This window comes from Chinchilla lanigera, unplaced genomic scaffold, assembly GCF_000276665.1.
Source record: "Chinchilla lanigera isolate Chin_1 unplaced genomic scaffold, ChiLan1.0 scaffold00112, whole genome shotgun sequence".
NCBI classification, from domain to species: domain Eukaryota; kingdom Metazoa; phylum Chordata; class Mammalia; order Rodentia; family Chinchillidae; genus Chinchilla; species Chinchilla lanigera.
This window is the reverse complement of record NW_004955513.1, coordinates 3,288,082-3,310,876: the sequence shown is the minus strand read 5'-3', so window position 1 is coordinate 3,310,876 and position 22,795 is coordinate 3,288,082. Positions and strand designations below refer to the sequence as shown.

At 54.2% G+C, this 22,795-nt stretch overlaps 1 protein-coding gene across 1 annotated transcript in view; it reads left to right on the top strand.

The window, feature by feature from the left end:
* Window positions 1-22,569, top strand: part of LOC106147037 (skin secretory protein xP2-like) — a 23,561-nt gene extending 992 nt beyond the window's left edge. Inside the window, exons 2-5 of the mRNA XM_013506576.1 lie at window positions 14-352; window positions 991-1,059; window positions 22,277-22,339; window positions 22,526-22,569. Of these exons, the coding sequence (XP_013362030.1) occupies window positions 14-352; window positions 991-1,059; window positions 22,277-22,339; window positions 22,526-22,569 (515 nt within the window). The remainder of the gene's footprint in view (window positions 1-13; window positions 353-990; window positions 1,060-22,276; window positions 22,340-22,525) is intronic.
* The last annotated feature ends 226 nt before the right edge of the window (window positions 22,570-22,795 follow it).

Here is a 22,795-nt window from a genome sequence, read left to right as displayed (position 1 = left end):
GCCCTGCGCCGAGTTGCGAGCGCCCGGCAAACTTGCGAGTGTGCCTCTGCTGGGGGTGTCCGAGCCGGGGGGGCGCGGAGCAGGGGAGGCGGGCGGACCCGGGCAGAACCCTCCCCGGCTGCCAAAATCCCGCGGCCTGGAGGGGGCGAGGACAAGGAGGAGGAGGAGGAGGAGGAGGAGGAGAGGGGCCCGGTGCCCCGGCCGGGCTATTGTCTGCGGCGGCCGCACAAAGAGCCGGGCCGTGGGCGCGCGGGGACCCCGGCCCAGCCCCACAACAGCAGCCCTGAGCCCCAGCCCCACGCAGGCCGCGCACCCGCCTGGCGCGCACGTGGGGAAACTGAGGCCCGGAAAGGTGAGGCGCTCTGACGCCGCAGGCCAGGAACCCCTGCTCTCCCGGGGACACCCCAGCCTCCTTCCTGCTTTCTCGCCTGGGAATTCCAGCCCGGGCCCACGCACTGACCAGCGGGCCACAGGGGAGGGGCGCGCAGAGGACCTCTTCTCCAGAGCCCGGGGCCTGGGGTGCTGTGGCCTGAGTTGGACGTTGACTTTGTGGCCCGGGGCTATTTTTACACCTTGGGTCGTTCTCTGCCCTCACTTTTAAATTCATGATTTGTTTGTTTAAAAACGAAAGGAAGCACTCCTGCTCCGGACGGATTGAACCTCCTCCGCCGCCCGCCCGCAGTCTCCTGCGGCTGGAATTCGGGTTTGGGTGTGAGCTACCTGCGTAGAGCCAAGCCCCGCCTCCCCGGGATCCTGCAGCCCCGCCCCCTCCTGCCCCACACCCGGCTGGCCAGGCAGGGAGGGGACTTCCCCATGGGCGCACCCTGGTCACAGGGGCTGCACGCGGTGGGCGGGGAGGGGGGGGGCTCGCTGCCTAGAAACACCGCAGCCCTGGCTCCAGAGAGTGTTCTACAGCCTGGGTGCTCTGCCATCCCCCTACCGTGTGACCACCTCAGGGACCCACAGTAACAAAAGTGTCCTGTGTCCCAGGTCCGAGGACTGCTGTGGACTGTCTCGAGGGTCAGATGCCCTGTGGGGGGTGTGCTGGAGGTGCATCTGGTAGGTGAGCCCCCAACACAGCTGCAGGCAAGGCCAGGGACCCCTGAGGATGGGACTCCCTGGGCCCCTGCTTTGGTCATCCCACAAGTGTTCGGTTCGGCAGGCCAGCTTCTGTCCCCATGACCCTCTCTCCAGCTGCAGACTGCTTCAGCGTGGCCCCAGCTTACTGTCATCAGTCACAGCCTCCACCCACCCCCAGGTACAGCTGGGATGCACTGAGGGGACACAAGGCGGGACAGAGCCCTTACAAGCACTGACCCTACCCATCACCCAGGGTGGCCCGTAGCAAGCACACAGAGGACCCCTGGGCCCTGTCCTTGGGGCCTGTGTCACCATCCCCACTGCTTTCAACCACGTGGTCAGGCAGAGCAGTCCCAGGCCCATGTCACCAGCTCCCTCCCTGGACACAGTGTCACCAAGAGTCCTCCGGCAGAGGACATTGCCACCCCCAGCGACCTCCAAGGATAGCAAGTCTGGGAGGGCAAAGAAGGAGGCCCATGCCCTAAGCAACAGTGACAGCAGCATTTGAACCTGGGCCACCAGAGTGCCACCCTCTGCAGGTTCCATAGGGTTCCTGTCGGTGACCAGCAATGCAGCCCTGCCTTCCTGCCACACTCTGCAGGCTCTGGGTTAGGGGTCCAGGGCAGATGGGATGAGGACAGGTGGGGTGGTGGGCAAGAAGGACATGAATGCTGTTTTCCAATGTTGGGAATCATTCACTCCGTCAACAAACATCCACAGAATCTATCCCAAGGGCCCAACTCTGGGTCCTCAGGGGAGGTGTGGTCAAGAGTGGCAAGGTGGGAGCCATCCACCAGCTCTGCCTCAGTACCCACGTGGCCTGGCCAGGCCGCTCCTCTCCTGCACCTCAGTTTCCTCATCTGTAGGGCAGGGACGACCCCACCCTGTTCCTGAATCAGGTCTGACTAAACAGGCAGTGGGCACAGTCTGGCAGGAGCAGGGTGGCAGGTAGCAGCATGGTCACTGAGGCACTCCAGGAGCCACAGTGTGGAGTAGAGGTGGCAGGCAGACAGGAGTGCTGGGGACAAGAACAGCAGGCTGAGACCCATCCTGCCAGGGCCCCAAGGGCTTCCCAAAGGCCGGTCCTTGGGGGGTGGGGGGACGAGTTCATCCAGTCAAGGCAGAGGCGAGGCCCTCGGCCCAGAAGGGCTGGTGTGGCCGTGGCCTGAGGGTGGGAGGAAAAGTCAGCAGCCTGCATGGCCAGCTGCAGGTCAGGACATGCCGGGCGGCAGCAGGAAGGCTGCTCTTGGAGGGAGGCCTGTGAGGCTGGTACAGCAGCTGCGGCACCTCCAACAGAGGTGGCTGGCCCTGGGCCTCCCACAGCCCCCTGGCCTCAGCCCTCCCCTAGGGAAAGCTGTTAGGAGCCGCTGGCACCCGGTGGGTTTCCAGCGATCCTCATTGATCTTCATTCGGTTCAGGGGCAGGTTGAAGGCTGGGGCTGGAATGCTCCAGAGAAGGCCCTGCTTCTCCCAGGAGCCCCTGGTTGCGGGCAGAGGGAGTGCAGCACAGAGTCCAGAGCCCTGCAGCTCTGGCCTGGCACTTCTAAACCCAGGGCAGGGGGCAGAGGGCTGGCACAGGCAGAATCAGGATGGCAGAGTGATAGCCCAGGAGGTGTCCAGTAGGCAGGAGCGGGGCAGGGGGTAGAGAGCCCAGGACAGCCCTGGGCAGACAAGGGCCCGCAGAAGGCACTGCGGGCTGGAGGCCACAAACACACCAGCTCTGGAGTGGAGCTGCCTGGCTGCCTGCTATTTCTGCAGCTGCTGTTTTCCACTGTCCTCTCCGTTTGGGGCTCTTTAGCACAAATGATCCCCCCCACGAAACCGCCTGGGACGGCTGGCAGCCCCATGTGGAGAACCCAGGTCCAAGCTGACCATGGAAAAAACCACCCCCAGCTTTCCTACCGGCTGCTTCTGCAGCCAAAAATATTTTTATAGTAATATCCACCTATTTACAACCTGCCGTCTAAGAGGTGTTTGTTTTTTTGTTTGGGGTTTTTTTTAATCCCCCCTGAAGGATGCTTTTCAAGGTGCCTTGGGCCATTTTGTGCGCTTCTATGCACTGGTCTTGTCAACAGTCTCTGGAATTGCTGGGAGAATAATATTTGTAAAGGCCAGTGTCTGTGCCGCTGGGCACCCTGAGGCTGGTGGCCAGCGGGCGGGTGGGCGGGCGGGTGGCCAGGAGGAGATCAGCCTGGGCCGCCTCTGAGCCTTCCCCAGGGGAGCATCTGTGGTCCAAGCTGCTAAGTGGTGACACCTCACAGAGGTGGGGGTGCTCGGAGGCCTAGGCCCTCCGAGCCAGTCCTGCTGCCAGGCCAATCTGCTCCGCTCCTTATCCCCAAGCACCCCAGCCCAGGCGAGCCCTGTCGGGGGAAACAGCTTCTACCCGAGGTGCAGATGACTCAAGCTAGCCGGTGCTGGGTGGAGCTCAGCGAGGCACGGGCCTCACCCAAGCTTACTCAAGAGGCAAGAGGGTCCTGGAAGTAGGACCCAGGCAGAGGTCCGGCCCCCTCCCCTCTCCCCACTGGTCCAGGGCACAAAACAGCTGCTGGTGCACACTTGGGCTCCTACCTCTTTTCCTTCGTGTGTGTGAGGGAGACCAGAAAGGGAGAGGAGTTCCAGGCCTGGGAGGCGTTTGCAGCTACCCCTCAGGATGCTGCCTGCGCCCCTCCGAGGCAGTGGAGAAGTGGCTCAGCCTCTATGCCCACGCCAGCTCAGGAAAGAGCGGGACAGCGGCGCCAGCAGCCAGGTCCAAGGAGCACGCTGGCCTGGCTGCATCCTGGGACTCCGAAGCCCCGGCCGCTGCGTGGTGGCTAAAGCAAATCTGGGGGACAGGGACAGTGGGGGGGGGCAGGACCAGGACCAGGATTTCAGAACCGGCAGTTTCCCTCCAGGGGCCTCCAAGGAGCGAGGGTCACATAGAAGGGGCATGGGACCACTCGGAAGGCAGCGTGCTGGCGCAGGCCCATCTCTACCACCCAGTCCATCCTGGCCCTTGCCTAAGGGCCTGTCTAAACTCCAGCCTCTTTTTCTGCACAGCGGGAGAGAAGCCGCAGCTTGTCACAGAGGCCTTTGGGGCCCATACGTGGACTGTGACAACAGAAACGGTGGTGCTCACCCGACTTGGCACCTGCCTGGGTCCCCAGCCCAGCCTCAACAAGCCTTGGATCCCAACTCCTCCTGGCTCCGCGCTGCTGGGCCCCTCTCCACACAGGACCCATCGGGCGGGAAGATAATGTGCTTTATCGGGGACATTTATTATCGACAATTGCTCCACAAATCTCCCTCTATTCACATACATATACATAAGAGTCAGGGAAGATGCCGGAAGAAGCTCCCTGCCTGGTCCCCCATGTAGACAACTTGCCCCCATAAAGATAACAGGGACTGATTCATAATATTTATTTGACAGACATGATATGAACTGTAATAGTCTGCCGGGATTAAAAATATCAGTCCATCTCTGTCATCCACCGCTGTGGTTTAAATATTACGTATGTGGTGCTTCGGCGGCCGGGAGTGGGGCACAGTTATTGATAGCAGCCATCCAGAGGCGACAGTTTGCCCTGAAGGATGGCCTGGTGTTCCCTGGGGCTTGTATGGGCAAACACCACATGGGAAAATGCTGCGCCCCTAGCTGGCGCTCGGAGACCCTGCCTGGTACCTGGCACTCCGATGCTTGGCTGCACATGCAGGAGGGGCTGGCAGGACTCCAGGCTGCAGCTCAGCCTGACAACTTTGCTGGCCTCCAGGTGAGCACCCAGTGCCAGCGCAGGGCCCAGGAGGCCCAGGCCCCACCCTGCCACTCTCCAATCGGTCTGTCCCATCCACTGCCCTGCAGAGCGGGTGGCAGCCCTGCCCCCCGCTGACACTCCCAGCTTAGAACCCTTTCCTGTTCCCATTGCTATGGGGATGAAGTCCAGGCTCTGAGCAGAACTCTCCAGCCAGGCCCTCCTCCTCCCTCCCTGAGTCAGCTTCCTCCTGCAGCAGCCCTGCCCATGGCCGGCCCCTCCTGTCCTGGGGAGCACAGGACGGACTGAGTTCTGCGCCCTCGTCGGGCCGCCAGCACTGGCCGCACCACATTCCATCTGAGGGCTCAGCCCCATCGTGGACACCCGCCCACCACACAGCTCTGCGCCGACATACTGGCTGGGCTGGGGGCCTCTGTGGCCAGGGCTGGGGTCCCAGCTTCCTAGCTCCCTGACCATCCTCTGGTCTTGGGGGACAGAGCCATAGGTTGCTGAAGGCACCTGGCTCTCCTCCAAGCTCCAGGGCAGCACTGCCATCCCTGGTCACATCTCAGGCCACCCACACTGACACAGGCTCCTCCTCTCCCGTGCCTCAGTTTACCTGTCAGAGCAACAGCTTTGTGGTCCAGAGGATCAAGGCCTCTTGGAACCAAGGAACATTTACTCATGGGGGAGACTTTTTAGCCTTGCTTTGGGAAGTACCCAAAGACTTGGTGCTAGGAAAATCGGGGTGGGGCTACTTTTATACTACCCCCAGGTCCGGGTCCAGGTCCAGCCCCAGCCCAGTAGAAACAGCTGCAGTCTCTAGAGGAGCTGGTGCACTGGCTGATGACTTCCCAGCCTGTGGTGACAATTGGCCTTTGTTTTTCCCATCAGCAAGGGTCCCCTTCCCCAAAAGGGCCCTTCTGAGCTAAGACACGGGGAGGGGGCCCGTCTGGAAATGAGGTCACCCAGGAGGAGCGCAGACGGCTGCCCCTGCAGAGGGACACAGTGACCCCAGGCTTCACAGAGAGCCTAGGAGGAGCTCAGGGAACAGCAGCGTGCGGTCTGGAGGTGCAGGCGTGGCCCCTCGCTGCACTCTTTGGGGTCCCCTAGCCCTCCTGGGGCCACTGCCCACTGGGTTCCCAGCCTCTTGGTTCACAGCACCTGTGTGGGGAGCAAACTTCAGGCCCTGTCCCAGCTGCTTCCCTGGATTCAAGGATTCCTGCTGTCCCTCAACCAGGCCTTCCTGGGGTGAGGCTCCCTGACTTCCCCACAGAGCCTGCTGAAACCTCCCAGGGTGATAGGCACCCAGAAAAGGCAAAAAGACAGAGGCCCCTTCCCCTGCGCCCTTCAAGTAAAGGGCCACGCCCCAGCAGAAGCTGCCCTGCCTCTGAGGAAGCTGCCAGAGCCCTGGGGCACAGGCCATTGGATCTAGAAGAGTGCCAGCGTCCCAGAGCTGGGTCTCTTCACCTGAAGCTTTAAGGACACCCTGAGGGCCGTGAGTGTTGGAGAAGGGAAGCCGAAGGCCCCAGGTCACCGCTGCCATGGCTCAGCAGAGGGAAGGCGAGGCCCCGTCCAATGGTCACATGGGAGTCAGCGGTGACCTGAAGTTGTTCGCTTGTGGTTCCGAGGCTCAGCACACCTGCATGGTGGCTGGGCCTTCCAGGTCTGGGGTCAGTGCTGTGTCAGCCACAACCCCCTCTGCCACAGGCGAGGCCTCAGCCTCTGTTGCCGGGGGGACAAGATGGACACTGAGGCTCTCCCATAGGGACCCAGTGAGGTAACATCTGCAGAGGGAAATGCTTCTGTGTGAAACGGGGGCTGGGGACGTCCCCTTGCCACGTTCTTGGCCCACCCCCCATGAGCTGTCCCTCAGGGCCTGGCAGGTTTTGGGGTGGGACATCTGCCAAGGCTGGGCCCCAGCACTGCCCAGGCTAAGCCTCCTGGCCAGAAGTCTCAGGATCATCCCCGTGCTCACAGACATGGCCCGTCCTCCAGGGTCCAACGCTCCTGGCTGGGTGCAGGTCTCGGTTCTCCAAGTTCCGCCCCAGATGTGGCGACCAAGAGGCCGCTAGAGCCCTTGCATCTGCACTGGGCTGGGGGTCCTCCCACACCTGGCTCAGCCCTGGCTTCAACTTAGGAAGTTCTGCACTGGAAAGGCCAGGGGGAGCAAGAGGGGCTGGGAGCTGCCCAGGGGGTGCGCTGCCCCTGAGATCACCGCGCCAAGGAGTGATCACTCGTTCCTGGTCCACGGCAGCCCCACACCTGGTCCCTGCACTCCAAGTCAGAGGAGCAGCAGGTGACAGGGGTGGCTACCTCCTGGACATCCTGCCAGGTCTCTTCTGGGGCCCAGAGCCAGTGGGGAGCCTTATCCTAGCCTCAGTTTCCCCTCACAAGGGAAAACAAAAGGTTACAGAAAAGTGCATAATGCACAATAGAATGCCAACACAGGTATGCATAGCAGGACCCAAGCACAAACGGGCACCACAAAAATCGGGAAAGATCCATCTCCCCTCCCCTTGTGACCTGTAATGAGTTCTAGCCACGGCGGCAAATTCTAGGAATGAGCTGCGGAGCTTTCACATCCCCCTGGTTTCCTTTCTTCATTCTCTAGAAGGAGCCTTTATTCCTCTGTAATCAGGGAACAGCAGGGCTCCCCGCAAAGCCCAGCCTGAAATCCACCAGGAGCTGACCCGGCTTGGCCAGTCGCCCTGTCTCCCTGTCTCAGAAACTCCCTGCACGAGCTCACACCCAGTGTCACTCGAGGCGGTGCCTGGGGCGCTCTCCTCTCCTCACTATGCCCCTCACCTTCCCTCCATGAGGGCTCCAGCCCCACACCCCTCCGCTGGCTCCTCCCCGCCGTCTCAGTCTCTTTTGCACCGACTGACTGCAGGAACCTTGAGTCTTCTCCTGTTTCGCTGCAAGGAGATTTATTGGAGCTGCCCGCCCTGTCACTGGGCCAGGCACGATTAATAATGCACTTAATTTCACAAGCACAGAAGGTTGCAGCTAAATGACCAAAATATTTGGACCACAGCGCGGTGAGTGAACTCATTTTGGTGGTTTTAAAAGCTGACGCAGGCGCTGCTTGGCTTGTGTTCATGGGTATCTGGTGCCAGCACAGCTGAATGGCTGGGCCCATGCAGGAGGATGGCACCCTGGACCCCAGCACCCTGGGAACACCTCCAGGGAGGGAGGGTGGAGGTGCAAGGAGGGGATGCCAGGAGGAGTCAGGTGGCTCATATTCGTGCGCCTGGTCCCACCCAGGCAGACCCACAGTGTGAGACGAAGGAGAAGAAGGAGGCCAGATGCAGGCCAGGCCGGCACATGAGGGCAGGGCAGGCAGTGGGCGCTGAGCAGGGAGCAACAACTTTGTCCCTGAAGGTCAGTGTGGTTGCAGCTTGCTAGGGCCTTGGTCACCAGGTAAAGGAGCAGGAGCCACAGGGACCTCTGAACCAGAGGGGGACCCCCCCCAACCAAGCCTGTGACTCCACAGAGGTTAAGGCCCTTACTGCTTCTGTCTTCCAAGAGGAAAACCAGGTTCAGAGACAGGAAGTAGCTTTGCATCCCAGCTCCACCAGGCTCCTGCCTGGGAAGCCACATGGCTGTTGCCAAGAGGGCCGAGAGGGCCTGGCCTCGCCCGTGGAGGAAGCCAAGGGTCTGCTGCACACGTGCATCCTCTGTACAGCTCAGGCCAGCCCAGCTGCTGGGCCCGTCCTGCCCTGGCCCAAGAAGAGCCCAAGCCCTCACCTTTCCAGGAAAATGGAGAGCCTCGGGGGATGACCCCAAGGCCCTAGCCCCTTAGAGTCTATTCCCACCCATGGCTCCCAGTTTTAGCCTTGGGGTCCCTGGGGACCTGAAGAAGACAAGGGCTTGCCCAGTGCCACTCTCCCAGGTCCTCAGGCCTTGACACTCCCAGCTCCCACCCTTCTCTGGATGCCCTGGGTCATGCCTGTCCTGCAGACAGTTCAGCTCCCTCACCCCATCCCCTACAAAGCCCCTGTCTGGAGCCCTGGTGCTTGTGCCCTTGGGAAACCCAGCAGAGGACTCGCAGATCCCTGGGCCTGCCGCCCCTCCCTCACTCCCTCTGCAGTGGCCGACAGGAAGTAACCGGGCTCCCTGACGCTACCCCTCCAAGCTGCTCGGTGGATTTTCCTTCCCAGCCCAGCCCTGCTCCTGGCCATTGGAGCTCAGGATCAGCAGGGAAAGACACACACAGATGCCAGCTCTCCCAAGGCCACTAGCCTTCAGCTGCTTGCTGGAGGCCCAGGCAGCAGGGCCCAGAGAGAGCTGGGCCTTCCGAGCACTCTGGGTCCAAGTCCTGGCTCACACGTCCTCCAGGCCCAGGGCCAGCACCTTGGTGGTTCTGAGCCTCCCCTCTAGCCTAGATTGCGTGGCAAAGCCTTTCCTGAGGCTGCCGTCAGCTCAGGGGCAGGAAGGGTCTCTGCCACCAGGACAGGAAAGTGATGCCTACAGAGGGTGCTGGTGCTGAAACTGTGCCCTAGCAGACCCCTAATGGCAGCCCTGGGTTTGCTGGTCCCACGTGAGAGGTACCCACAGAGCTATAATTGCCTATTATGGTTCTATCTAGATGTCCCCCAAGAAGCTCATGCACTCACTGGCAGAGTTCTGGGGAAGTGATTGGATCCCACGCCCTATGGCTGACTTGCTGTTAGGAGGCGCGGCCTGGTGGGAAGAGGCAGTCCCTGGGGGCGTGGCCTGGGAGGGCTCCTCTCCCTCCTCCGCTCCTCCCTTCCCTCACTGCTTCCTGTGCACCATGAAGCGAGCAGCTCCTCTGCCCAGGCCCTTCCACCCCGCCCTCCTGCTTAGAGCCGGCCCACTGTGGACTGAAATCTCTACAAACCATGAGCCACAATAAACTTCTTCTCCCTGAGCTGAGGGGTCAGGTACATGTCTCAACAAGGAATGAGATTAACCCTCGGGCCTGGGTCTGGGCTGCTGAGATATCCTGGCAGGTGTCCCCACGGAGCCCTCCCTGCCTTGGTTGCCAGGCAGGATGGTGGGCACTCTGTGTGTCTGAGGGGTTTGTGGCTGGCCTTGGGGGCCATGGAGCTGGGCTCCACCACCCCCGGTGCCTGTGCAGGGACGAGCCACTTCCCTGGCCTCAGTTTCCCCCCTCTAAATAGCACCCACAGCCAAAGAGCATAGCACAGAATAAATAACTGCAGAACAAATGACACATTTTTGCTTTTATTTTAGCTTTTTTTAATTTGTTTGTTTTGTTTTGTTCTTTTCCAGTACCAGGAGTCAAACTGACAACCTCGCCCTTGCCAGGCAGGCGATGTGCCACTGAGCTAGATTCCCCAGCCCCACATTTTTGCTTTTTTTTAACAAGTGGGGCTGGACTGTGTGAGGAGGGCACGCTCTGAGACAACGCCCATTCCTTCTGGTCAGCAAGGAAGGAGCAGCACGCAAGGATTAAACCCTGATGAGTCAGAGCCCTCCGAACCCAGGCACCCTCCGAGGTCCTGCTGGACTGGGAGACACTGAAGACCCGAACCGTAACAGTGCCCTGCTGGCCAGGTCTCTCCTGGGGGAGGCACCATGACACCCGGCCCCTCCATGTCCCAGCTAGTACCTCCAGTGGGAGCAGGAGAAACGCCAACTCCACGCCCACATCCCCATGCACAAGGGCTGTGCTCCGCTTCCAGTCACCGAGAGCCCCGCCCCCAGGAAGGCCAAAGCACCAGGCGAGGCTGGCTGGGTTTTCCACCCCTCCCTGGGTTCACCATGTGACTGGTGTCTGGCCAACTCTAGCACCTTGCTCCTCTCCTCAGCTGCAAAGCAAGAGCTGTGAAGCCTCTACAAGGCCCAGAGGGAGAAGGCAGGGTATCAGGCCCCATTGTAACCCTCAGTCCAAAGTAGAGGCATGGTGATGATTTCTAAGACACAATAAGGGCAGCCACGAGGGCTGGGACACTCACACATACGTGAAGCCAAGATCTGGAGAGATGAGCAGTCACTGGGTGAGCCCAAGGGATGTGGACCTGTTTCTGGTCCCTGTGACCCCTGTCCTTTCCACAGAAGCTGACAAGAATTCCCCCAACTAGAGACCTATTTCTGCTCTGGTGCCCCCAAAAGAAATTGCCTATGTGATCCCTGGATCCAGCCTGCCACCTCCAAATGTAGGGAATAAAGCCCCAACCTGAAAGCAACCCCACACATGAAAATCCACGGGGCGAAGCTAAAGCAGTGCCTATAGGGAAACTCATAGCTTTAAATGCTCAGATTAGGAAAGAGAAAGAGACCTAAAACTGAACGCCTCTGGTTTTTACCTTAAGATAATTGTAAAAGGGAACTAAGTAAATCTGGAGTACAGGAGTGAAATAGTAAAGAATAAAAATCAATAAAGCAAAGCAGATCATAGAGAAAACCAACAAAGGCAAAAAGGAGCTCTTTGAAAATATCAGCAACATCACCAAGGCCCTAGTTAAACCATTAAGGAGAAAGAAGAGTGAAGAAGTGACTGGTACTGGGAAAGGAAAGGAGGGCATCATCGCAGGCCTCCTACAGAGGAACAGGATGGCAAGACAGCTCAGAAACAACTTTGTGCCTAAAAAATGTGACAGTGTAGAGGAAATGGGTATATTTCTTGGAAAAGACAACTTATCAAAACTGACTGAAGAACAAATACAAAATTGGACATCCTGTGGCTATTGGTGAGATTAAAATTATCAGAAATTATCCTCCAAAAGAAAGGCCAGGCCCAGATACATTCACTGGTGAATTCTGTCAATCAATCAAATCTTTATCAAAGATTTAAGAAAAATATCTTTGTCTTGGTTACTTTTCTGTCATTGCTGAGACAAAATACCTGATGCCCAATATTAAGGAAGGGAAGGTTTATTTAGCTTACAGTTTGTGGAGGTTTCAGTCCATACTAGGCTGGCTCCAAGGCAGAGTGGCATATGGCAGAGAGCAACAGTTCATGGCAGCAGAAAACAGCAAAAGCAACAAGATCAAAAAGGGAGAAGCAAGCAACCCTCTTTCCCTCCCTTGTATTGTATGCAGGATACTCTCCCCAGGGCAGGTGTAGCACTCACACCCAGCATTGGACCATTAATTATTAATCCCAACATTGCACCATTAATCAGTCACAAACTCTAGAAGTCCACCTCCATGACTGCCTGAGCCTTTGGGGGATCATCTAGACATAAACTATAACATTCTACCCCTGGATCCCCAAAGATTCATGCCCATCCCTTTATGCAAAAGGCATTTTAGTCCGTTTATAACAGTTGCCAATGTCCTAACAGTTTCAGCATTGCTGAAAAATCCAAGTCCCAAGTTTCCTCCAAGATCTAAGGCAAGCTCTTAGCTGGGAGCCCCTGTACGAATGAAAGGTTAAACACTTCTAGCATTCAATGGCACAGGATAAACATTACTATTCCAAAAGATACAAACAGGAGATAGAAAGCATTGGGACCAAAACAAGTCCAAAACCCAGCAGGGCAAACATCAATCCTATCCTTCCTTGTCAACATCCAAGGCAATCTGTGGCAAATTGTGAGCTCCATGTGGCTTAACTGGCTCTGCCCTTAGGACACTTCCAGTGGGAGAAACTCATATGGCTTCTCTCTTAGGCCCATTCTGCTCAATCCTTGTAACTTTCCTTAGATGATCCATGTTCCTGGCTTTTCCAGACTTCTGGGGTCTCCAGTGCACCTTTGGCTTCTCATTCACAGCTTCACACAGTGCCCTCTCAGGGACACAATGCCTGGCCTCCCAGATCTTCTGAAATTGGGGTGGAAGCTGTCTTAACCCCACCACTCTCGCATTTTCCATGCACCTGAAACAAGCACCATGTGGATGTTGCCAAGTTCTGCCGCCAGCTGGAGCAGTAGCCATGCTTCCTCCCCTCTTGGCCGTAGGGGTCAAGTGTCTGGATCACTGAGAACTCTGCATCTAATTCTGAGGAACAAATTCTTTATGTCGCCACCATTCTGGACCCTAGTGTGTCTGCCACCACCATTCTAGAACATAGTGTGGCTGCCACCATTCTGGAACATGGCACTCTGCAGCGTTCTCCTCGAAAGTCTTTCATTTTTGAGGTTTTGAGGCTGCAAAGGGTGGAGACTGTGGTTTCTTGTGATGCCTTCAGACCATCTTTTCTATTCTCCTGTTCCTTCTCAGCAATTAAGATCTTCTCAGCTCTATCTTTGCAATCCACAGCTTTACTGAAGCTTTTTTCCTGGCCAAACTCACAACATTTTAAATCATCCTACTGGACTCTTTGCTCTTAATTCTCAATGTAAATCTGGCTAAAAACCCCCTATAACAACATGCCACCACCTTAATATTTGACTGCCTTGAAACTTTTTTTCTGCCAGTTTAATTAGTCCACCACCCTTAATATATATATATATTTTTTGGGGGGGGGTCTTTTTGAGACAGGGTCTCGCTAAGCAGTTCAGGCTGGCCTTGAGTTCACTTTGTAGCCCAGGCTGGCCTCGAACTCACAATGATCCTCCTACTTCAGCCTCCTGAGTGCGGAGATTACAGGCATGTGCCACCACGCCCAGCCTAACCACCCTTAATCTTAATCTCAGTCAAAGTCCTTGGATATAAGAAATATGCAGACAAACTTTTTGCCAAGGCATAACACAAATCATCTGGAGTCCAACAGCCAATGTAGTTCTTCTCAGCAGAAACCTCCTGAGCCTGGACTTTACCAGAAGAACTTCTATCAGCATTTTGGTCTTCTGAGCTCTGACTAGAATCTCCCATACAAAACAGCCTAAGGTGTTCCAGTGCTACTCTTACAGGTGACCTCTCCAAACCTTTGCAACCTCTTCCCACAAGCCATTTCCAAAGGCTCTTGACTCACGTAGTCAGATATACTCACAGCAACGACCCCACTCCTGGTACTAACTTCTGTCTTGGTTAATTTTCTCTCATTGCTGGGACAAAATATCTGTTACCCAAATTTAAGGAAAGAAAAGTTTATTTAGCTCAAAGTTTGTGGAGATTTCAATACATACTTGGCTGGGTCCAAGGTAGAGTGGCACATGGCACAGGGTAACCGTTCATGGTGGCAAATATAACAAGAGCAAAAAGGAAAGAGCAAGCAACCCTCTTTCCCTCCCTTATATTGTATACAGGCTACTCTCCCCAGGGTGGGTGTAGCACTTACACCCATAATCCCAGCATTGGAACATTAATCAATCACAAACTGTAGAAGCCTGCCTCATGACTGCCTGTCTTGGTTACTTTTCTCTCGTTGCTGGGGCAAAATACCTGACACCCAAAATGAAGGAAGGAAAGGTTTATTTCGCTTACAGTTTGTGGAGGTTTCAGTCCATACTTGGCAGATTACAAGGCAGACTGGCACATGGCAGAGAGCTACAGCTCATGGCTCCCGAACACAGCAAAGCAACAAGCACAAAAGCCAGGAATGGCCTCAAGCACCCTTTTCCTCTCCCTTACATATGCAAGCTATCCACCCCAGGGCAGATGTAGCTCTCATACCCATAATCAATCAAACTCTAAAAGCCTGCCCCATGACCGCTTGAGGCTTTGAGGGGACACACAGACGCAAACCATAACACTGCCTAAGGCTTTGGGGGGACATCTAGACACACACCATAACAATTTTTCAAAGGCTTAATAAAATCCTTATCGAAGCCTTAAATTAAGGGACCAGGGATATAGCTCAGCAGCATAAGCACCTGCCTGCAAGCATGAGGTCCTGAGTTCGATTCCCAGTACCCCCCCCAAAAAAAGCCTTGTAATAGGAGTTGAGTATATAGTGTTAAAACAAACAGACTCAAAACCTTAAGTTAAATACAGTAATATGTAACAAGGGTACACCTCATGACCAAGCAGGACTTGTCCCTGTAATGCAGTGTTAGTTTCACATTTGGAAAACAATCAGTGGAACTGACCACATTATCAGACTAAAGGAGAAAAATGTCCTATGAAATTATGGTCACTTCAAAGACTCAGAGAAAGCATTTGACAAAATTCAACATCCATTCATAATTAAAAAAAAAAAAAGGCTCAGGAAACTAGGCATAATAGGAAATTTCCTCAATCTGATAAAAAGAATGTACAAAACAAAAGGAAGATAATTTTGGAGAAAACATCATACTGAACAGTAAACAACTGACTTCTTTCCCCCTTTAAGATTGGGAACGAGGAAGAACATTCTTTTGTCCCCTGATTCAGCTACCCATGGTGCCAGGCCAAACCCTAAGCCAAGAAAATTAGATAAAAGACCAGAAACTTAGAAGAGAAATAATACTTCCTGTACATGTAGATGTGTAGAAAATCCCAAGAAACATACTAAGAAACATACAAAATAACCATCAGAATTAGTATAAGGTCACAGGAGGCAAGGTTACTATAAAAAAGCCATTGTATTTTTATACATTATCAGCAAATAACTGGAAAATGAAATATTTAAAATTTCACTTATAATAACACATAAAAACTAAAGTGATTGAAACAAATCTAATAAAATTTGTCCAAGTCCTCTATGCTGCAAAGTAAAAAACAGTGTTTAGGAAAAAAATAAAGAAGTTACAGATAAATGTAGCTATACCATGGACTGGAGGATTGAATTTACTTTTTTCTTTTTTGGTACCGAGAATCAAACTCAGGACCTCACGCTTGCCAGGCAGGCGCTTGTGCTGCTGAGCTATATCCCCAGCCCTGGAGGATTGCATATGAGATGACAGTTTTGTGTTTTTCCATAAAAGCTACATTAATAATGGTAACTTGGCTTTGGTTTTAAAAAAAGAAAAAGAAATATGGATATCTTAGAGAAATAGGACTGAAGACCCAGAAACAGAACCTTATATTTATGACTCATTATTGACACAAGTGTCAGGGCAATTGGGCAGAAGTTTTATTGAAAGGAAGACTTTTGGGTACTACTTCAGCTAGATACCCACATAAAAAGTTAAAAGTCAGCCCTTATTTCAAACACAGAAATTAACTTGAAATGAATTATAGAACTAAGTGTACACCTATAATTGTAAAGCCCATGGAAGAAAATACAGGCAATGTTTACAAACTTGGGTAGGAACAGGACTCTTCACATAGGACACCAAACCATGGGCCTTTTTTAAAAAGTTAAATTGGACTTCACCAAAAATTAATTTTTCAAAAGATATCATTTAAAAATGAAGTCAAAGAACTTTGACCATACCACCATGTATTACAGCAGCCATTGATATTTTCCTACTAATCTATCCATAACTGTATAAAGTTTGTAATGTTCCTATCTTATTTCATAAATGGATGTATGTTTATTATTATGTGTTTCCTACAACAACCATTGAGAATAGTTAATGATTTTTCAATAGGTCACTCATGTATAGCTGTATTTATTTTCTTTAGAAGCCACTTTGAAGATACCAAAGTATAGAACAACAACTCTTGATAATCTCCTACCTCTTTTGTCTCTAACTCACTATTATTTGTCTATTTGTTTTCCTGAGAAACTATTTTGTAGATAACAATATGTAAAACAATAACCATTGATAATTTCCTACCATTTTGTCTGTAATTTGCTAAGTCCCCCCTATTATTATGTTATCCTTCTTTTACTCTTTAAAATAAAATAAAATAAAATAAAAATGAAGTCAAAGATGTATAGCATACATTTAAGCATATATTTCACCAAAAAAGACACATGACACCAGGGCAGTGGCCCGTGCTTGTAATTTAGCACTCTAGGAGGCTGAGGCAGGAAGATCACAAGTATGTACCCAGCCCGGGCTGCTTCGTGACTTAGCAAGATGCTGTCTCAAAATTTAAAAAGGACTGGGGATTGTAGTTCAGTGAGCCCTGAGTTTAATTCCTAGCACCACCCAATCAACCAACCAACCAACGAACAAACACATGAGTGGCCAATGAGCACAGACGTGGTTCAGATTGAAAGACAGACCATTCAGAGGGTGGGCGGAATGTGCAGCAACTGGAACCGGCCTCCTCTAGTCATGGGAATAGGAAATAGTGTAGCCACATTGGAAAAAAGCTTGGTGCTCTCTTGAAAAGTCACCTGAATATCCAGAGGCAGCCACTTTCAGGGGGAGGACAGACCCCAGCTCCCCACGGGAGAGGGGTGGCTTTGAAAGGGCTTTCCGAGGGGACGTTTCCTCTGCTTGGCTGGACAGGGATGACCCGGGCACTGGCCCCAGGAAGTAGTCCACCCAGAGATGTGTGCAGGAGGCTGCACGGGGAGTCCCTGCTGAGCGGGCTCCCTCCCCCACTCCCACACGTCCCCATCCCTGAAGGAAGCGGGCAGGGGCCCCAACTGGCAGGGGCCCCAGCGGCGAGGAGAGAGGACGCTGCTCGGGAGCCCAGGCGTGGTTCTGCACGCTGGCCGTGGGGCTTCCGCTCGTGGCCTGCCACTTTCTTCCTCCACACGGGTGGGGGAGTGGAAAGCTGGCTGCATGCTCCGTGGCGTGGCTGTTCTCGGGGTCTACCACGGCCTTGCCACCAGCCGGCTCCCTGACAGTGTGACCGGAAGGCTGGACTCGGCTGGAACAGCCACTCAGCACAGACATGGAAGGCCTCTCAGCTTGTCCCTGTTGTGACCGGGCACCCCATGTCACAGCTCAGGGTTCCCCGCATGTCCCAAGGGCCTGTAGTGGGAGTGGTGAGGCTTCCTCTGCATCGGCCATGGGAGTCTCGGGCACCATTCCCAGTATAGTCTGTTGGTCAAGCAAGCTGCAGAGGCAGCCACATTCAGGGGGAGAACAGAGCCCAGCTCCCCATGGGAGAGGGGTGGCTTTGAAAGGGCTTCCCGAGGGGACGTTTCCTCTGCTTGGCTGGAGAGGAAGCCCATAGCAAAGGGGGATGCCTTGGGTTTGTTTTTCCAGCACTGGAGGTTGAAACCTCACACATGCTAGGTAAGTGCCGTGCCTCTGAGCCACATCGCCAGTCTTTTTACTTTTATTTTGAAACAGAGCCTTGCTAAATCGCTCAGACTGAACTCAAATGTGCAATCCTCCTGCCTTACCCTCCTAAGTAGCTGGAACGGTAGGCATGCACCACCATGTCTGGCTAGAAAGAATTGTTTAATGTTATCATCTCCATCAATGTCTTAGTTACTTTTCTCACTACTGACACAAAACTTCGGGTGACCCAATACCCAGAGTTAAAAGACGAAAGGTTTATTTGGCTCTCAGTTTGTGGAGGTTCAGTCCATAGTTGGCTGGCTCAAGGCAGAGTGGTACATGGCAAAGGGACATAGCAGAGAAGAAGCAGTCCATGGCAGGCAGGCAGGTGAGAGCACATTAGCCCTTTTCTGTCCCTCATATTTTATGCAGGCTACCCGCCCTAGGGTGGGTGTAGCGCTCACACCTTTAATCCCAGTCAGAACTATACCAAGCCAACCAGTGGACTGATTTAGTAATCACACAGCCTTGATCCCAGCACCACACACTGTAGATCTGGCCACCTCTGAAAAGCCCTTCCCCCATGACTGCATGGGGCTTTGAGGGACATCTAGACACACACTGTGACAATCAACATCATAGCCCTCACCATCACCATTCTCATTACCATCTTCATCACCCCCTCCGCCATCACCAGCAACACTCTTCTCAGTCACCACCACTATCTTCATGTCATCACGACCAACAGTCATCCCATCAACACTGCCGCCACCTCCGCCGTCACCACCTTCTTTACGTCATCATCAACACCAGCACTATGATCACCATATCACTACCTCCACCATCACCGCCACCACCACCAACACTATTATCAGTTATCATCCCTGTCTTTACATTACCATCAACACCATCATCACCATATCATCACCTCCGCCATCACCATCATCACAACACCACCATCATCACCATCACCACCGCTGCCATCACCATCGACAGTATTATCAGTTATCACCACTATTAATATCACCACCACCATCATCGCACCATCATTACCAACAATTACCACCATCAAGACTATCCCTACCACCACCATGATCACCACCATGACCATCACAGATCACCACCACCATCATCCCCACCATGACCACCGTCATTTCTACCACCATCGCCATCCCCAGCAGCGTCACCGTCACCATGATGACACCCAGCCTCCTTGTGGAGTATCGAGCCTGTGTTTGTGTGCTAGAGAACCAACAAAGCCACCAAGGCACAGAGTGGTCAGCCCACGCTGCCTCTAAGAGAAGCAACAGGCCCTGGCTTTGAGTTCATCCATGCTGCACCCCTCCCAAGGGTTCTCCCTGCTCTGCTAGGGCACCTGCAGGGTTTCACAGTTGCTATCCCCTGAATCCTCATCCTACACTTCCGAGGGAGGCCATATTACCCCAAGTAAGAGTCAGGAAATTGAGGCACATGGAGAGCAAGCTGGGGGTACCCGGAGGCCCCATACCCTGTTTCCCTTGTCCTCTTTGCTTCTGAGCTTAGCACACAGACGGGAAGGGGGACGCAGAAAGACACTGGTGGTGCTGGCCGCTCTAATCAGGTTAATTGGGTCATCGCCACTTCACAGGGCTTGGTGTTGACACAGCCTTGACCTGGGCTGTCTGGCAGAAGCCTTGTCAGGCTGTCGCAGGGAGGTGGCCCGGCTCAGAAGAGAGCCTCCTTCCCCCTCAGACCAGGGCACCAGGTGTCTCTTTGCAGCTGGGAAGCACATGGCAGAGAAAAAAGACTAAATGACGGCGTGAGGTTGCAAAGTGACCCTTGGACAAGGCGACAAGAGGACCCGGGTCTGCCCACCGCCTCGGGCTCTGAAAACTAAATCACCCCAAAGAGACGTGTGTGATTTCATTTCTATTCCATTCGCAGAAGGGGGAAAATCAATGTTTGCTAAATGAAAAGGGAAGAGATCAGCAGGAGGAAAATGTATTTCCAACTTCTAATAGGGTCTTATCGACAGGGACCAGTCAGGAGTAAAGCGGTGGGGCCCATCTGGTTGGTGGCCTGGAGGAGACAGGGGTGAGATCTTGGAACCGAGAGTCAGAGACAGGGGAGACCTGAAAGAGGGGGCACAAGCTGAAGCCAACAGATGTCCTCTGCCCGGCTGGGGGTGACTAGCCCCTCTGAGTGAGCCCCGGCCAGGTGCTCCCCGTGGAAGGAGAGGGGCCCTGGGGGACCAGGGGATGGACCCATCTGCAGATAGGAAGGAGAGAGGCAGCAAGGACGTGGTCTTCCTGCAGGGCCAGAGCGTGGCAGGCAGGGGCAAGCGGATCAGAACCTCCTGCAGCAGGAGGCACAGAGCTTCCCGGGCTCCTGCGGCTACCGAAACCTACACAAGAGGCCTGATTAGACAGTGCGGGCCGGGAGGGAGCTGATGTCCTTTGTTCCTTGTGCATTTAGGAGCAAGGCCGAGGAGCATTTCCTAAGTGCCAGGCTCAGCACCTAAAGGTGGGAGCACAGCTGTGAACAAGGCAGACCTGCCCTGTCCTGGCAACAATGGGTTAGCAACTACAGGGCAGGACGGGCCCTGGGTGGGGGTAGCAGAGAGCGGGGCCAGACCCAAGCTGGCAGCCGGGGGAGGCTTCACGGGGAAGGCGTTACCAATGAGCCCAGGGGTCTTTTGCTCAACCTGACCGAAATCAAAACCCGACAAAGCCTAGGTCCCTTGCCATACCCACCCCAAGCTTTGAGTGCCAGCCCCTGCCAGCTCACAGCGTGAGCAGCCCTCCTTGCCGCCGGCAACCAGAGCCAGCAGCTACCAGCTGCTCTCGGGAACTTGTCTGGTGACCACAGACGGTGGCTCCCGGCACCCCCCGTCATTCTCTGCTGCTCGCCACTTTCACTGCCAGCCCTGGCTCCTGGCCACCCTCCAGCGCCAGTGACCTTTGACGCCAGTAGCTCTCAGTGTTACCAGCTCAGCCTGCTCTGCTTGAGATAGACATCGCGGATAGGCAAAGCATCTGCAAGAGTCTTTACTAGGACTTAGGTTTTAGCATATGGGGAAGCAGTGCACAGACTAATCTGCTAAGGGGGCAGGGACGTCACTGTCCCCTTAGCAGAAGAAAAGGCGGGTGCTGCGTCTGGAGGAGAGGGCTCCTCATGGACCAGACTGAAGGTGGCTACAGAGGGGTGGGGTCATCCAAGCAAGTGTCTCCCTGGGCATCTGACGGAGCCACGGTCAGCCGTGCACAGGCTCTCAGCACGCCTACCGCAGGGCGGAGCCAGGTCTGGGATGGCAGGAGGCGTCTACAATCAGCCCCCTCTTCAGGAGGAAAAACCCAAGTTCAGTAGCACAGGGGTGGATCTAGGGCCCTGGAGGGAAGCCCCACGGGGAAGGACCAAGCTCCGGCTGCCTGAGAAGCCGCACAATCCCTGTCTGTGTACACCCGTCCTTTCCCACTGGGTCTTTAAGGCTTTGTCCTTCACACTCTGTGCTGGAACACTCCTCAACACCGCTGCAGGCCTTTTCACACCACCACCGACCTCAGGACCGGGCCATCCTTGGTGGCCCTGGCTGAATCCCTGCATTTTGATCCAGCTCCTGGTCCCTTTTTCCTGCCAGGAAGGATATGATTTCAGGCACTCAGTCATGTTACATGCTCTGTTGACTCACGAGGGTCCCCACTGTCTCCCCAGAGATACTATTTGGTTCAGGAACAGGCAGACCCTGGGCAAAGACAGCCTCTCCTTGACCTTCTCCTTGACCAGGTCTGGTAACTCCTGCACAGACAGAATCCAGAAAAGCAGGTGGAGCGTGAGCCCCAAAGGAGCTGTCTTGTTACTAGGACGCAATTCCCAACACCCTGAGCTTAAAGGAAGATGGGGGTGATTTGAGCTCACGGTTTCAGGGTCTCAGTCCATGGTTCCAAAGCAGGACCTTCATGTGGAGAGGTGTGGCAGAGGGCCTGGTGATCAGGACATGGCGCACAAACAGGGAAGGCTTAGGGACTAGATAGAGTCCCTACCGTCAGGCCCAGGACCACCCACACTCCCCCAGAAGTACACTTCCCTAACCTCCTACATGTCTCTTAAACCAAGATTGATGATCAAGGTCAACCATCGTGCTGAATTTTTAAGTCATTTCCTCCTGAGTCAAAACATCTAATTCCTTTGAAAAAGTCCAGACAACACTGAAAGATAAAGAAGAGACAAAGAAAAGATACCAATGAGCTCACCCTGAAGAAATAACCCTTAATATTATAATTCCCTTCTAGTCTCTTCCTTCTGTCAGTAAATAGCTTTATGTACTTGTCACAGGTTGGAGTCATACTATATTTACCATTTTATTTCATTCTTCAATTCAATTATTAATTTAATCTAATTATTTAATTAGCTAAAGTTCAATGTGACTTTCTAATCAAATTATTAATCTAATAGACTGTTTTCTAAATTAACTGTTGACTTATGAAGATGCTCCAGTCTCCTTTGTCTTAAGCTATTGTTGGGAGGGTTCCCTTGGGGTCCAAATGACAAGTGCGTACCAGGAAGACCACCCAGCCCCAGGATGGAGCACCTCTGTGACATCCTTCCCTGGTCATCTCTTTAGAACAACGCCCGGCCGAGGACCCACGGGTCGAGGGTGATGACCCGGCAGTCACCCTGCAGCGTGGTGAGAGGGACATCAGTCCCTCTCTTACCAAGTCCTTGTTCTTGACCAGCCTTGACCCTTTGGCGTCCTCCTGGGGTGTCAGCGCTTATTTCTTTTTTGCTAACGACCTGTGGCCGGGAGGGAGGTGGCTCTGTCTGTGCCCCTTGTGCGGCTGCAGGGTTCCCCACGTCTGTTCTCCTCCCGCAGGGAAGTGGCGTCGGGGAGTTGCAGGCCGCGGCCCAGGCCGTTAGATTCCCGCCAGGATTGACAGGCATGCGAGGGGACCGGGCAGTGACCCGAGCCCAGGGACTGAGAGCTGGGAGGAGCGCCCGGCGGGTGTGTGATGCCACTGCCGGCTGGGGGGACCGCCTGGAGAGGAAGCAGGGAAATGACACCCACTGGTCTCAGCTCCAGTCCTGTGCAAGCCATGGCCCAGGACCGGCCAGGGGACATTTCTGCCACCAGGATTTAGGCCGG